This window comes from Microtus oregoni, unplaced genomic scaffold (genome assembly GCF_018167655.1).
Source record: "Microtus oregoni isolate MIOR12 unplaced genomic scaffold, Mior012 000036F_ref0000092, whole genome shotgun sequence".
NCBI classification, from domain to species: domain Eukaryota; kingdom Metazoa; phylum Chordata; class Mammalia; order Rodentia; family Cricetidae; genus Microtus; species Microtus oregoni.
In genome coordinates, this window is record NW_024543095.1 from 2,441,428 (window position 1) to 2,456,591 (window position 15,164).

A 15,164-nucleotide genomic window follows, 5' to 3' on the forward strand; every position below is an offset into this window, starting at 1 on the left:
TTTGGAGACTGCCCTGGAACCCGCTCTGTAGACCAGGCTGGCCTTGAACTCACAGAGATCCACCTGCCTCTTCCTCCCAAGTGCTGGGATTAAACGCATGTGCCACCACTGCCCTGGCCATGTTTTCTTTTTAAATATAGCTTAAAAATATAAAACTGTGTATGTGACTCGTAGATTGGGCGATATTGGTAGTATCCAGCTAGTTTGGGTGTAGTAGCTTCACCTTCAGCAGGAGAGATTCTTAGAGCAGGAAGGAATCTGTCCATAACTTGTTGTGTGCCAAGGGAAGTGTGGCTGCTTGGTTACTATGAGTCAGGGATTCAGAGGTTTGCATTAGGATCCTGAAGTTGTTCCAGCTTGATCTGCTTAGTGATTTCTAGGCCAGCTAAGAAGTACGTAGTGAGACCCTGTCTCAACAAAACACACACACACACACACACACACACACACACACACACACACACACACACACATTAGTGAAAATCATACAAAGCACATGTGTCATTTATTTACTAAAACTGTTCAGAAAATACCAATAATTGCTTATTGAATATGGAAACTTTGTGGCCAAGGAAGACATACCAGGAAAAATGAACACTATAAAAAGAAAATAAGCAAGTTTCAGATTTGATTTTGAGTTCCAGAATAACCAAGGGAAAATGAACAAGAAGAAGTATGCCGTTACCCAAGGAGGCATAGCATTTCTGAGCACTGTAAGAATAATTTCTAATATGACTTGGTGTTACAGATAACATTTTAATAGCAAGATCAACATTTTATATGATTACATATGGTAATATCCAGATAGTTTTATATAGAAATGAATGGATGTGAACAATAATTTTTTATTTTTATTTTTGTAGGAATCTCGGGAAGCCACAATGCGGCACAATCAGATGTGTTGTGAGACACCACCTACTGTCACTGTTCATGTGAAATCAGGTTCTAATCGGTCACATCAAACTAAAAAGCCTACCAATCTGAAGCGTCCTATTTTCAAAGATAGTTGGCAAGCATCTGAAAAAAATGCACATAACAACAAATCTAAGCGGCCCAAAGGACCCTGTCTAATTATACAGCGTCAGGAAATGACTGCTTTCTTTAAATTATTTGGTAGGTGTAAGACATTTTAATAGTGTAAAGTACTGAAGAATCCTAGTGTAAATCTCTTTTGTCAGGTTTTTACAATGTAGTGTTTATACCAGCCAAGAAAAGGAGCCCTGCTTTTGCAGTCGCAAGGTAGACAATAGAATAAGAGATAGTGTAGATGTTTCCTGATAAGGACTCAGATCACAGCACAGTCTAATAGTGCTGCACAGCAGACCCTCCTTGACTATAGAGGAAGTCTATATGCTTGCCTGCACACTTGGTAAGATGCAAAGAATGTCAGAGCTAAAAGATGAGCTAAATATATAAGGAATGTAAAGAGAAGTTATAAAGTTTTCTCCAGTCAGAATCTAGAATGTTAACACGATCCCATTGCTCCTTAGTAAGAAGAGAGCAAAATGATTGCCCACAAACCTTTCTTTAGGCTCTCCTTACTCCTCACCACCTTTGTGTTAGAAAGGGTCCCATGTACGCCCAGGCTAGTCTTAAACTTTGTATGTACTTAAGGATAACCTTGTGTTTTTAATCCTGCCCTCACCTACCAAATGCTCAGATTAGAGGCAAGCAAAATACCCGTTTTGTTGGTCATCTCCAGTCCTTACCCCACAAGGTTTTTGAGTACTCTTAATTGGTCATAAGAAAACACCTGATTCCATCATTTTAGGTAACTTATGAAATAGAAACAAAATTAAAAGAACAAATTAATTCCAGAAAATAAAGTTATTCTTAGAAGTTTCCAAATATCAATTACAAGAATGCAATTCATAACATACAAAATGAATAAAAAGAACCTTTTGCTTTGTTATTAAAACAAAGGTGATTTTCCTAGATTAAATTCTGATAGTTTTCAACATATTTTGAGATTATCTATTTTAATGCTTTCAAATCAAACCAAGGTTTTTTTTTTTAAATTTACTTTTTGGATGTTGCTTTTTGTTGTGTTTTTGTTTTGAGACAGAGTCTCGTCAAGTAACTCTGGCTGGCCTGGAGTAGAACTTGAATTCACAGAGACTTGCTGGGATCAAAGGATTGCACCACCACTCTGTGGTAGATATTATTCTTCATAATTTTGTTGATCTTTTTATTCTAAAAATTGGTTTTCTCAAAATTAAATGTTAATTATAAATCCAAGTAAAACTTGAAGTTATTTATATAGACATATTTATATTTTTATTTGAGTAATAAGTAGACTAGAGAGGAAATAGGGGAAAGGGTCCAAAATGAAAAATACCCAAATGAATAATACCCAAAATGAAAAAAGGTGAAAGTAATTGGGAAAAGTGATACACTTAGAACAATATTAAGCTATTATTTATTAGGAGATGAATTATCTTACTTCAGATTCCATTTCTGCCTCTTACAATGTACTCTGCAAAAGAAGAAAGAGCTGGAGTTTCCCAACATGCTGTTGGATGCTCAAAAATGAAACATTATTCACTTTTAAAGTTGAATATATATATATATATATATATATACACACATCTAGTAAGGCAAATCAGATGGGAAATGATAGTCATTGCAATAATAAATTTACTTTTAAAACTGACAACTAAACCTTAGTAACCATTTTTGCTTAATTTCCAAGCATCACTTTATAATGTCCCAATACAGAAAGTATCTCTTCAAAAGGAAACATTTTAAAGAAAATAAGTCATAGTTACCTTTTGTTGTAGATGACGACTTAATTCAAGATTTCTTGTGGATGGATTGCTGTTGTAAAATTGCAGACAAGGTAAACTGAAAACAGTATAATCATAAGCTATCGTTGTGTTACTAGATCATTAAAATTTTTGATACCCAATAAGAATTTACTCCTTCATTATGTTTAGAAAAATAGCCTATGTCTTTCCTTCAGAGCAGAATTCTTTGGTCATATCTGTTGTGTGTGTGTGTGTGTGTGTGTGTGTGTGTGTGTGTGTGTGTGTGTGACAGTGACAACATGGATACCGTAGCCATTATGTTGAGGTCAGAAGACAATTTACAGAGTTGTTCCTCTTCTTCCACCATGACAGCATGTGCCTTTACCCACTGATCCATTCCACTGGTTCCCAAAGCAGAATTTTTAAACTTAATTTTTACCAAATCTATTTGGAAACAATACTCAATACTTTGGTGGCAGGGTTCAGGGTAGGGAGTGGGGGTGGAGGGCAAGGATACATTCTCTCTCATTCCAGCCCAGCCTGACCTCAAACTCGTAAATTCACAATCACCTTACCTCAGTCTCCTAAGACATGTATAACTGTGGTCAGCTAGATTCAATTCATTTGGTTAGAATTACTACTTTTTTTTAAAAAAGTAGACCAAGAAGAAGAATTACTACCTTTAATTGGTATGGAGAAAAGTTCTTGAGACTCCGTTAAGGCAATCTTCTATAAGTTTGAATATTTTATAAGTAATTCAGACCAAAAATTTCAATTATCCTTTTAATCAATTTATTACTATAATTCAAGAGGTATTAAATTGCTGTATATAATTTCTAATAGCGTAAATAGCCTCTTATTCCATGATGGCTTTCTTACTGCTGGGTAACAGTAAGAAATGATGAGCGACTGTCACATACTTTGAAAAACACTAGACAAGTGAAAATTGAGAAATATTCTATAGAGCAAATGGCTTGTGGGGTGGAAAAATGGCTTAGTAGTTAGTAGAGCACTAGATGCTCTTCTAGAGGATCCAGAGGTTTTTTTCTACCCACATCTGGCTGCTTGCAACTACTGTAACTCCAGCTCTGGGCGGGTGCATGAATGCACACACACACACACACACGCATACACACATTCCAACATGACACAATTAAAAGTATCTTTAAAATAATGGATCATTCTCTTTTGGGTTAGTGTACAAAGAAATCAGTTTCATTGTGATATTATCATATGTGTGTATCATTTATTATCCTTTTTTTCCCTGAGACATGGGCTTAACTATGTAACACTAGCTGTCCTAAAACTTCCTTTGTAGACTTGAACTCAAAGATTAAAGGCATGTACCCAGATGCCCATATACTTTATTCTTATTCATATCTCTCATTCCCCACCCCTTAGTTTAACATGTTCTTCAGTTAGATATCATATTCTATAAACTGTTTAGTTTATTAGGAACAGCAATGGTTTATGCTCTTTTATGGATACGTTTCAATATTTGTTTCTATACTTTTGAGTAAGCTGAAAGTTGCCATTTTACTTTTGTAAATACCAATTTAGACTGAGCAGTCATATATTAAGTTCAGTAACAGTTAAAATATAAATCAATAGATAAAGGAAAGTATAGAAGATTAGTTTATGATTTAAGTCTAAGAATTGAAATAAAGGTCTTTGTTTCATACAAAATTGCCAAAGATAAAAAAGTTTTCGAAGTTTTTTTTTTTTTTTTTTTTTTTTTTAATTTGGGAGGCTGGAGAAATGGTTGAGTGGGTTAAGAGGACATCCTGTTCTTTCAGAGGACCTGAGTTCAGTTTCCAGCACCGGTACTGAGTGACTCATAACTGATTGTAGCTCCAGCTCCAGGTGATCTGCTGACTTCTGGTCTTTTCAGGCATCTGCACTCATATGCACACACGCACACACACACACACACAATTAAAAGCTAAAATATTTTTTAAAATAAAATTAATTTTGGAAAGTTTTTTTTTAGAAACTTTATGTATTTGGGTGATCAGTTTGTTTGTATGTCTGTTCACCATTTGCATGCTTTGAGGGTCAGAAAATGGTGTCCGATCCCCAAGATCTGGAGTTACAGACAGTTGTGAGTCCCCGTATGGGTGCTAAGAATCAAACTCCGGGTCCTCTGGAAGAATAGACCGCACTGTTAATGGCTGAGGCATCTCTGCAGCCTCTGGAAACTATTTTGGAAAAACTAAAGCACACATAGCTTAAAGACCTTCCGTGTGGCTCTTAAAAGTACAGCCATCATCAACGTGGCCATTCTTCTTTCTTTTAACCCTTCTTCCTAGGAATGTAAACTATTTTGAGGTAAATCTGAGGCATGCTAACTTTTTTTGTTGCTATTGTTTTTTGAGACAGTGTTTCTCTGTGTAGCCCTGGCTGTCCTGGAACTCACTGAGATCTGCCTGCCTCTGTCTCACAAGTACTAGGATTACAGGTGCTGACACCACTGCCTGGCACATGCTAACATTTTATCACAAACATTTGATGTGAGGTTGCCAGGATACATACATACTACACCAACTGCTAAAGGTGCCTGATGCCAATCCTGAGTTGATCCCGGGATTCACATGATGGAAGAGCGAATGAAATGGGCTTCCGTCATTTGTTCTCTGATTGCCTCATCTGGATGGTGGCCTGACACATGACACACACTGATAAATAAATAAATAAATAAATAAATAAATAAATAAATAAATAAATGTGTGTGTGTGTAAAAATAAAATATGTCTCCAAAAATGTAATCTTTAAAACAATCGCAGTGTCAGTTTTCACATAAACTAATATACCCAAATCCTCAGTTTCTATAGTTGTGGTAAACGGTATAGTTTAGGTGCTTTAATGCTGGTGGACAGCAGGGGGCAGTGTTTAAAAAGTAACTAACCCAGAACACTTGACATTATTTCAGGAATCCTTTACTTAGAAGTTAAGGGAACCCTTGGAATTATCTTCTTGTACAATGCCCTTACTAGATAATAAATAAGTATGAAAGATAAAAATTCATATTTTAACTTGTTTCAAATTTAAATCATTAGATCTTGGCATACATTCTAATAGGATAATTGTGTGTATTTGTGATATTGCATTTAAAATGTGTTTTCTCAATGAAACTAAGCCTTGCTATTCTAATTTTTGAAGTTATTTAGAAGTTATCCTTACATATTATTTTTTAGAGTAACTATTGGTGAATCTAGGTGAAAGATGTTTGGTTACTCATTGAACTATTTCAACTTCTCTATAAGATTGAAATTTAAGTTAGAAAAAAATGGAATTTTAATTTTAGAATGCATCAGTTATAATAAGATTTGGAAATACACTTAGCTAAATATAATAAATCATCAGTAACTCTCACATATTCAAGCGGATTAATTACAGGAGAAAAAAATAAGTGCTCAGGTGATTGCATAAAGATTAATAATGCCTTAAAGTTTAGTTTACTATTTTATAGCAGTTGTATTACAGAAAGCAAACCACTAATATTAATTTCTAACTTTTCCTTATAGTATCTTTTGGCTATGACCTTTGTTTATTTCAAGAGAGCTAAATTTACTATAAATGAGCATACCAGGATAAATTTCTTTATTGCTCTGTAAGTATGCTTTCTACTTAAATGAATTTTATTGGTTATTTACAATATATGTGATTTATAATTTAAAGCAGAAACATTAAATTTTTATGGATATTGTTAATAGGCCTTGTGTATGAAAATTGCATATATTTTATTTTAGTAGGATAGTTTTATGTTCTTTTCCCTCTCTTACATTACATGCCGGAGATTTATTGTTCACTACCCCACTTCAGGTTGTATTGTGTTTTCTACATTTTTCACAGTGCTCTCATAGAAATTTCGTCAATTCTCTTTCTCTTTCTCTCCCATTCCCCACTGGTTGTTGTTGTTGTTGTTGTTGCTTTGTGGTTGTGGTTTTTGGTTTTGTGGGGTTTTTATTTTTGAGACAAGGTTTCTTTTTGCAACAGCTCTGACTGTCCTGGAGCTCACTCTATAGATAAGGCTGGCCTGGAACTCAAGAGATCCACCTGCTTCTCTCTTCCAAGTTTGTTAAAGGCATGCATGCACCACCACTGTCCAGTGTGGATATGTTCCTTGTAAGTCTATTTCTAAAAGATAGGAATTATTTATTTTTAATACTTTTGTGTTCACTGATGGTCTCATCAAACACTGAATATTGTTTATTCTCCAGATTTTCTGGTGATAGCACATTAATTAATGATAGCCTTGTTATCTGTTAAGTTGTTTTAATGATGTGGTTTTCCAATTCATAGGTCCTAATTTAGTAAGGAAAAGTACAATTTCAGGGCTATAAGGGATATAACTTAATGGTGGAATATTTGTCTGGTATGCACAAAACCCTGGAGTCAGGCATCAGCAGTGCTTTAGAATAAAGGGAAAAGGTTAAATTTAAGAATACATCTTGGGGGGCTGGAGAGATGGCTCAGTGGTTAAGAGCACTGCCTGCTCTTCCAAAGGTCCTGAGTTCAATTCCCAGCAACCACATGGTGGCTCACAACCACCTGTAATGAGATCTGGTGCCCTCTTCTGGCCTGTATACTTAATAAATAAATAAATAAATAAATAAATAAAAGAATACATCTTGGGGAGCGGGGGGGGGGGCGGGGAAGAATACATCTTGGGTTGGGTGGTGGTGGTGTACGCCTTTAATCCCAGCACTTGGGAGGCAGAGGCAGGTGGATCTCCAAGAGTTTGAGGAAGGGAGTTCTAGGATAGCCAGGACTTACACAGAGAAACCCTGTCTCGAAAAACCATAAAAAAAAAGAAGAAAAAAAAGAATTCATTTTGGTTCCAGGACAGTCAGGGCTGTTACACAGAAAAACTCTGACTCAAAACAAACAAAAAAATACATAATATATTTTGAAAGTTGTGGTGTTCGAGGAAGTAGCATGGTTTCCCTGGTATGCAGGATGCCCTGGTTTCAATTACTAGTAAACCTCCCCCACAGCAAAAAAAAAAAAAAAAAAAGAAAAAAAGAAAAAAAAAGACAAAGACTTTTACCTTCTCCATGGATACAGCAATGCAGCTGGAATGTACATGAATAATTTTAAGTGTTAAAGTAGGAAACTGTATACTGAGCCATTTCAGTATTGGGGGCTGGAGAGATTAGCTCAGTGATTTAAGCACAACCACCTGTAACTCCAGTTCCAAGGAGCCTGACACTCTCTGAATGATGGAGACATCATGTTTTGGAGAAAGGATGACAACTCGCCCTAACTTAGTCCCAGCATTCATAGAGCCATGCAAAGAAAATCCCATCCAGTCCCTTCAGCCCTTCCCAGACGATGCTGGTGACAGATTTCTGGGTGCTCTCAACACACTCTCTTCTGGCCTCTGGGCATTAGCACACACATGGCTCACATAGGCAGGCAAAACACTGAAACACATAGAAACAAATCTGAAAAAAAGACATTGGCGTGCCACAATAGCTCTCAGAACCGAGGAAGAAGTTTGTGCTCAAAGTCTGTTTAGAATCAGAGTTTTTAAAGAAATCAAACCAGAGGAGCATTATCTATGCATGAATTAGAGGGACACTTCCCGAATGTAGGAAAATGTGATGGTTGCTAAACTGGAAGAATTTAATAGTAATAGCTAACACTGAGTATTATTTGTCAGCTGCCACAGCTTATATATTTATACATTTAGTTTTGTTACGAAATGTATCCTTTTTGTTGTTATTTGGTTTTTTTTTTTTTCCAGACAGGATTTCCCTGGATGTCCTAGAATTCACTTTGTAGACCAGGCTGGCCTCTGCCTCTGAGTTAAATGAAATGCATTTCTTATTCCTTATGTGGAAACAGAATTTAGGAAGATAAAGCACTTTACAAGATCACAGAAGTTAGTAAGGAAGCCAGGTGTTGTAGTACACACCTATATTCCCAACATTTAGGAAGCTAAGGCTGGAGAATCATGAGTTTGAGAGCAGCCTGACCTCAAGAAAAAACAAACAAAAGGAGCAGGGTTGCTGAGGTGCAAATTCATGTATGTATGATATTTCCAAGAGCCAGAGTCAGCCTTTACACTGTTAAATTGCAATTTATGTGTTTCAGTATTTTATTTTCATATAATATCATACATATTCTGTAGTTTTCTTCATCTGACAATTAAAGATAAACCAAAAATGACTTTAGTGCAAATCTAGGTAAAGGTCTGAAACTGAATGTTTCTCTTGTTTTGTGGTAATAACCATTAAAGGGCAATTAACTTTTACTATGTAGTAATCTTTAAGATTGCACTGAAGATTGTATTATATTTGAAGTAGCATGAATTATAATTTCCATCTTGTGTCTGATCATGTTTTCTGTAAGCTAATTCAATATTTCTTTTTCATTAAGCATGTTTTGTTAGCCAGTTTTAAAGCTTGTATTTTGTATGTAGTCATGTAATGTTTCCTTATTATAGTCTTGTAACACGCTGAATTTCATTTTCTTTTCTTATTTTTTAAAGATGTATTTATGTATTATGAATACAGTGTTCACCCTGCATGTATGCATCCAGGCCAGAAGAGGGCACCAGATCTCACTACAGGTGGTTGTGAGCCACCATGTGGTTGCTGGGAATTGAACTCAGGACCTCTGGAAGAACAGCCAGTGCTTGTAAAAATAAGCCATCTCTCCAGCCCTCTTTTCTTATCTTTTAAAATCTTTTGAGATAAGGTATTTGTAGCCTAGGTGGGCCCCAAACTCCCTGTGTAGCCAAGGATTCTCCTTTCTTTGCCTTTCAAATGCTGAGATCGCAGCTGCCGGGAACTGAAGCCAGGTCCTCTGTAAGAGCCTCTCCAGCTCCTACACAGTTGTTTTTATATTCTATCTTGACTTTGGGATTTGCTTCTCATGATGTTTTGTTTCCTTGTGTGTTTTGTAATGTTTTTGTTGTTAAAGCCTGTGGAGCTTGCATTGCTTCTGATATGAAATCTGCCCCATCCTTAACTTTATCCCTGTATTAATTTCTTGTGCCCTTCCTTCCTTCCTTCCTTCCTTCCTTCCTTCCTTGCTTCCTTCCTTCCTTCCTTTTTTACCGGGGTCTCATGTAGTCCAGGCTGGACTCATACTACATAGCTGAGGATAGTTTTGGATTCTTGATTCTTCTGTCTCAACCTCTCAAGTACTAGGATTACAGATGTGTGACAACATTCTACTTTAATGTGTCTCTTTTTGTCTGTTTTTCAGTTTTTATCATTGCTTTTGAACAGCTTGGTTAGGATGTACCATGGTATAACTTTTTTGTGATTTCTTGTTTCTTATTCATTACATTTCTTTGTATATTTGTAGGTTTTCTGTTTTGTTTTGGGTGTTTTTTGTTTCATTTTTATTGGAGAGATATTTTGTTGTTGGTTTGTGAGGGGTTGTTGTTTCCTTTTTTGCCTTTTTTTTTTTTTTTTTGGTTTTTTCGAGACAGGGTTTCTCTTTGGCTTTGGAGCCTGTCCTGGAACTAGCTCTGTAGACCAGGCTGGTCTCGAACTCACTGAGATACGCCTGCCTCTGCCTCCCGAGTGCTGGGATTAAAGGCGTGCACCACCATCACCCGGCTCCTTTTTTGCTTTTTCAAGACAGGGTTTTTGTGTATGTGTGTGTGTAGCTCTGACTGTTCTGGTGTATTGTAGACCAGGCTGGCCTTGTACTCAGAGATCCACCTGCCTCTGCCTTCTGAGTGTTGGAATTAAAGGCATGTACCATCATTGCCTGGCTGCATGTTTATAATTTTTGTCAAATTTTTATAAAGGGTCTCCTATAGTCCAGGTTGGACTCAAACTTTCTCTATAGCTAAGGATATCCTTGAACTTCTGATCTTTCTGCATCTACCTCTCAAGGGCTGTAATTATAGGTATGTGCCACATACCTATTTATGCAATGCTGGGGACCAAGTTCAGAGGCTCCTGCATGCTGTGTGAACATTGTAACAGCTTACATTTCTAGCCCCATTTTCTTCAAACTTTGGGAAAATTCATCTATTTCATCAATAGTTTGTGTCTACCTGCCATTTTTCAGATCCCAAGTTTACTTTGAATTCACTTCTTGAAGTTTTCACACATTAACTAATGTTCTATTTCTGACTTTTAATTTTTATCTTTATATTCCAGGTCGGGTAGATTCTATTACTGTACCTTTAATTGACAAATCTCTTCTCCAGTACTCAATCTTCCATTAATCTAGTTCAGTGCTTTTCATCCTACACATTGTGGATTTCATCTCTAGAAGTACAGTTTCATGCACCTCCTTTTTGAGCATATAGAATAGTTATAGTTGTTTTGTGCCCCGGCTTGACTTGAGAAGGTGTGCCTTCCTATAGTTTGCAACCAGGGCTGGCTTTCCTCCGCCTGTCGCTGTGCCCTACTGGGTCACTTATATGCTTCGATAGAGCTTTGACAAATAAGGCAGGGCTGAGAACGAGACAGAGATGATATGACCCATAAGCCCCAAATACCTATAGTACAGATACAGTTTGTATAACTAACTGGCATGGTGAATAAAACTAACCTTTTATTCCAGCATTTGGGAGGCAGAGGCAAGCAGATCTCTGTGAGTTCGAGGCCAGCCTGGCCTCCATAGAGAGACCATTTGTTGCTGGATCGATGTGGCCCTGCACTCACACACACCAGGGCCAAAGAGGAGGCAAATATGGTCTTATATTCCAGAGGGGAAGTGGGAACCAAAAAGAAAAAAAAAGAATAATTACAGTTGTTTTGATGTCCTTTTATGTATCAGTTTACGTTTGGATTGGTTTTGATTAGTCAGTTTTTCTCTTTATCATGATTTTTGTTTTTCTGTTTCTTTGTATGTCTGCTTCCCCTCAAGTATATGGCAAAATACCAACTTCCAAATGTGTATGAAGGAGCTGTCTGAAGATAGCCTAAAGAAAGACAACCCAAAGATAGCCCAAAGAGTGGCTCACAGTCGTTCATCTAGAACAATAAGCATAGCTGTTCTCAGGCAGGCAGACACCACAGTCCCTGGAGTAGTAAGGGAATGCTCTGGAAAGTCCTGTCTGGGGTCAGCTGATTAGCTCCAGACTGAACATGCCACAGATTCACCTTAGAAGTCAGAAAAACTTCAGACTGCATCCCAGAACAAAGGTCAAAATTTATAGGAATACAGAAAGACCTAGAAGATGCAACAATTATATCACTATTTTTATTATGTACTTTAGATATGAATACCCTTCATGTGTTGATAAGTCATTTGTATTTCTTTTTTTATTGTTGTTTTGTTTTCTGTTGTTATTGCCCTTATCCATTTCCTCCTTGGGTTGTTGATCCTCTTTGTTAGGTACCTGGCTAATACAGTTGAAGAAGATGAAGAGGAAGCCAAGTATGAAATTTTTCCATGGGCTTTAGGGAAAAACTGGAGAAAACTGTTCCCTAATTTCTTAAAGTTAAGGGACCAGCTCTGGGACAGGATTGACTATAGGGCTATTGTGAGCAGGCGGTGCTGTGAAGAGGTAAGGATTTAAGAACACCTTTTATTTATAATCTTTGTTTACCTAATTATCCTTGGTTTATTTTGCTTCCTTATTTGGGATAGAGTCCAGAAAGTAACCCAGCCTGGCTTGGAATTCATAGTCCTATTTTGTCCTCTTCAGTTTTAGAATACAAGTATATAGTGCCAGTCTGTCCTGCCCACACCACTTTGGTTTTTAATGCTCTTTCTCTCTCTGTCTTTGTACATGTACAGAGATCATTAACCTCAGTCACTATTATGAATGTATGAGTATATTCTATTTCTGTATGAATTTTATCAGATATTAAAATTTGTCATTTCCATTTTTTTAGAGCAAACTACTTCTATACTGTTCTTATTGTAGTGTTCCCTTCCTGTCTAAAAGATCACCACTATGCCAGCAAGGGGTTTGTGAACATATTAAAGAATCTTATTCAAGATTATTATAAAATTAGGAAACTAGAACTGAATAATAATTTCCACTAAAGTATATGATCGTTTTCAACATTGAGGCCAACAGTGTGGTGTATAATTTAAATTTATTTAAAATTATACCTCTTTTCACAAAGAATACATTTTTTATTTAAAAAATTTTTTTTTAAATATTTATTTATTTATTATGTATACAATATTCTGTCTGTGTGTATGTCTGCAGGCCAGAAGAGGGCACCAGACCTCATTCCAGATGGTTGTGAGCCACCATGTGGTTGCCGGGAATTGAACTCAGGACCTTTAGAAGAGCAGGCAATGCTCTTAACCACTGAGCCATCTCTCCAGCCCCCTTATTTAAAAATTTTTAAATTTAATTTGAGACAATTTGAGACAGGGTCTCTCTCTCTATAGCTCTGGCTGTCCTGGGAAATTCTATGCATCACCATGCTTAGCATATTGTTTTCTTAATGTTGTATTTTAGTAAGATAAATGATTTTATTTATAAATAAGGTTTCTTCCTGTTTTTTTTTTTTGACACATGGTTTCTCTGTGTAACAGCCCTGACTGTCCTGGAATTTGATTTATAGACCAGGCTGGGATCACAGGCATGTACCACCACTGCCCAACCCTGTGCATATGCAAGAATTCAGAAATAAAAGAGGACAGGAAATAACAGAAAGATTATATAGCAGGCTAAGACTCTACAAGGTTAAATTCAATGGGAAAGATGAAAAGTTACATATATATGAGGTCTCTAAAATTAATTCATTGTCATTCAAACTGAACTGAATCCAGTTATAAGGTATGGAAAGAATCCTGTAGCTTATTTTTATGTCTCTGTTTCTTGCATGTATTTTTTATGTCTCTACTTGGGTCAAGTGGATAAACAGTAAATGCTGTGGTCCGTTCCTATAATCTCAGTACTCAGGAGGCTAAAGCAGGAGGATCTCAAATTCAATGTCAACCTGGACTGTATAGTGAGACCCTGACTCAAAGAAAGGAATAAATGGCAATCTGCATAGCTGTTTGCCTTGAGAGTGACAGAAGGCCATATTTGAACATTATAATTTTCCACGTATATACTACTCTGCTTTTATTCTGTTCTTTTCCATTCTCTTTGAAACTATTATATAAAACCTTTCCTCTGTCTAACAGAGCTGTGTCATTGCCTCCTGATAGCCTTATGTTGCCAAAACATAGGACAGATTTTAGGTTTTAGTCCTCAACTTAGCAGCAGTGTTTGGCACACTTACTTCTCTGATGTACTGTGTTCATGTGGTTTTCCGAGTCAGTTCCCTTTCTCTCATCAGCCTTATTAGGTGCCACCAGAGCTCAGTCCTGGGACCTATTCTTGCCTCCATTGGAATTAACTTAGTAAATGATCTTGTTTATTCTTAAGCCGTTAGCTCAGAACTGGAGAGATAGCTCAGCAGTTAGAACCACTTCCTCATCATCCAGAAGACCAGAGTTCAGTTCTGGCACCCATATCTGGCAGCTCACAACCACCTGCAGCTCTGACTTCTAGGAATCTGACACACTCTTCTGGTGCCAAAGGCATGTGCATGTGTAAATACACATACAAATTAAGATATTTTCTAGGAGACTTTAACATAAAGATCTAAAGATCATGTGTGTAGTAATATGGGGCGGCAGGGCTGCGTCCCCCACACCCGGCCGCCCACATGGCTAGCTTATGCTCCGAAATAACAACACACAAAACTGTATTCTTTTAATCACTGCTTGGCCCATTCTCTTCTAGGCTAATTCTCACATATTAATTTAGCCCACCTCTAATCATCTGTATGTAGCACCCCAAGGTGCGCTTACCAGGGAGATTCCAGCCTAGTCCATCCTGGGTCGGAGCTTCATCCCGGGAGTGGGGCATGGCGTCTCTCCTGAGGCGTCTGCTCCGGAGAGCAGAGCTGTGGAGTCTCTGACCTCACTTCCTCTTCCTCCCAGTGTTCTGTCCTGTTTTCTCCTCCCACCTATCCTCTAACCAATAAAATGGGCCAGGGCAGTGCCTTTATTAGCCAATGACCTTCCTCCATCATTTCCCCTTTTTCGGTTTAAACAAAAAAAAAAGGCTTTAACATAGCAAAATTACATATAACAAAACAGTTATCAAGTAAAAGTTACAATAATCTTTATCATAACTAAGGAAAACTATAACTAACTATTCTTAACTCCATCAAAGACTCCAGAAAGATATACTACTACCTAAGCAAACAAGAAAAAAGCAACTTTCAAACTCTAGAAATGACAGAGACATCTCGCTGCCTGGACAGTCACCCAAAGTTCCTCTGTACCGTTGGGGCATCCATCTTCAGCCTTCAGGCCCATGGTATCCAGCAGACATTTCCATAAAGCAGGAAAATTCAAAGTCAGTTCAGTCACTATCTGTTGTGTCCTGCAGAATGTCTCGCAGACTCTTTCATGAATCAGGACCCCCAAAAGATCATTTTACCTTAGGCAAGTTCAGTAGTCCTTTCTCTGTGGGTT

The 15,164-nt window shown here is 37.2% G+C and overlaps 1 protein-coding gene across 1 annotated transcript in view; it reads left to right on the top strand.

The window, feature by feature from the left end:
- Positions 1 to 15,164, top strand: part of Spdya (speedy/RINGO cell cycle regulator family member A) — a 34,544-nt gene that overhangs the window by 2,739 nt on the left and 16,641 nt on the right. Inside the window, exons 2-5 of the mRNA XM_041631280.1 lie at positions 864 to 1,113; positions 2,781 to 2,839; positions 6,272 to 6,357; positions 12,063 to 12,234. Of these exons, the coding sequence (XP_041487214.1) occupies positions 882 to 1,113; positions 2,781 to 2,839; positions 6,272 to 6,357; positions 12,063 to 12,234 (549 nt within the window). The 5' untranslated portion in view covers positions 864 to 881. The remainder of the gene's footprint in view (positions 1 to 863; positions 1,114 to 2,780; positions 2,840 to 6,271; positions 6,358 to 12,062; positions 12,235 to 15,164) is intronic.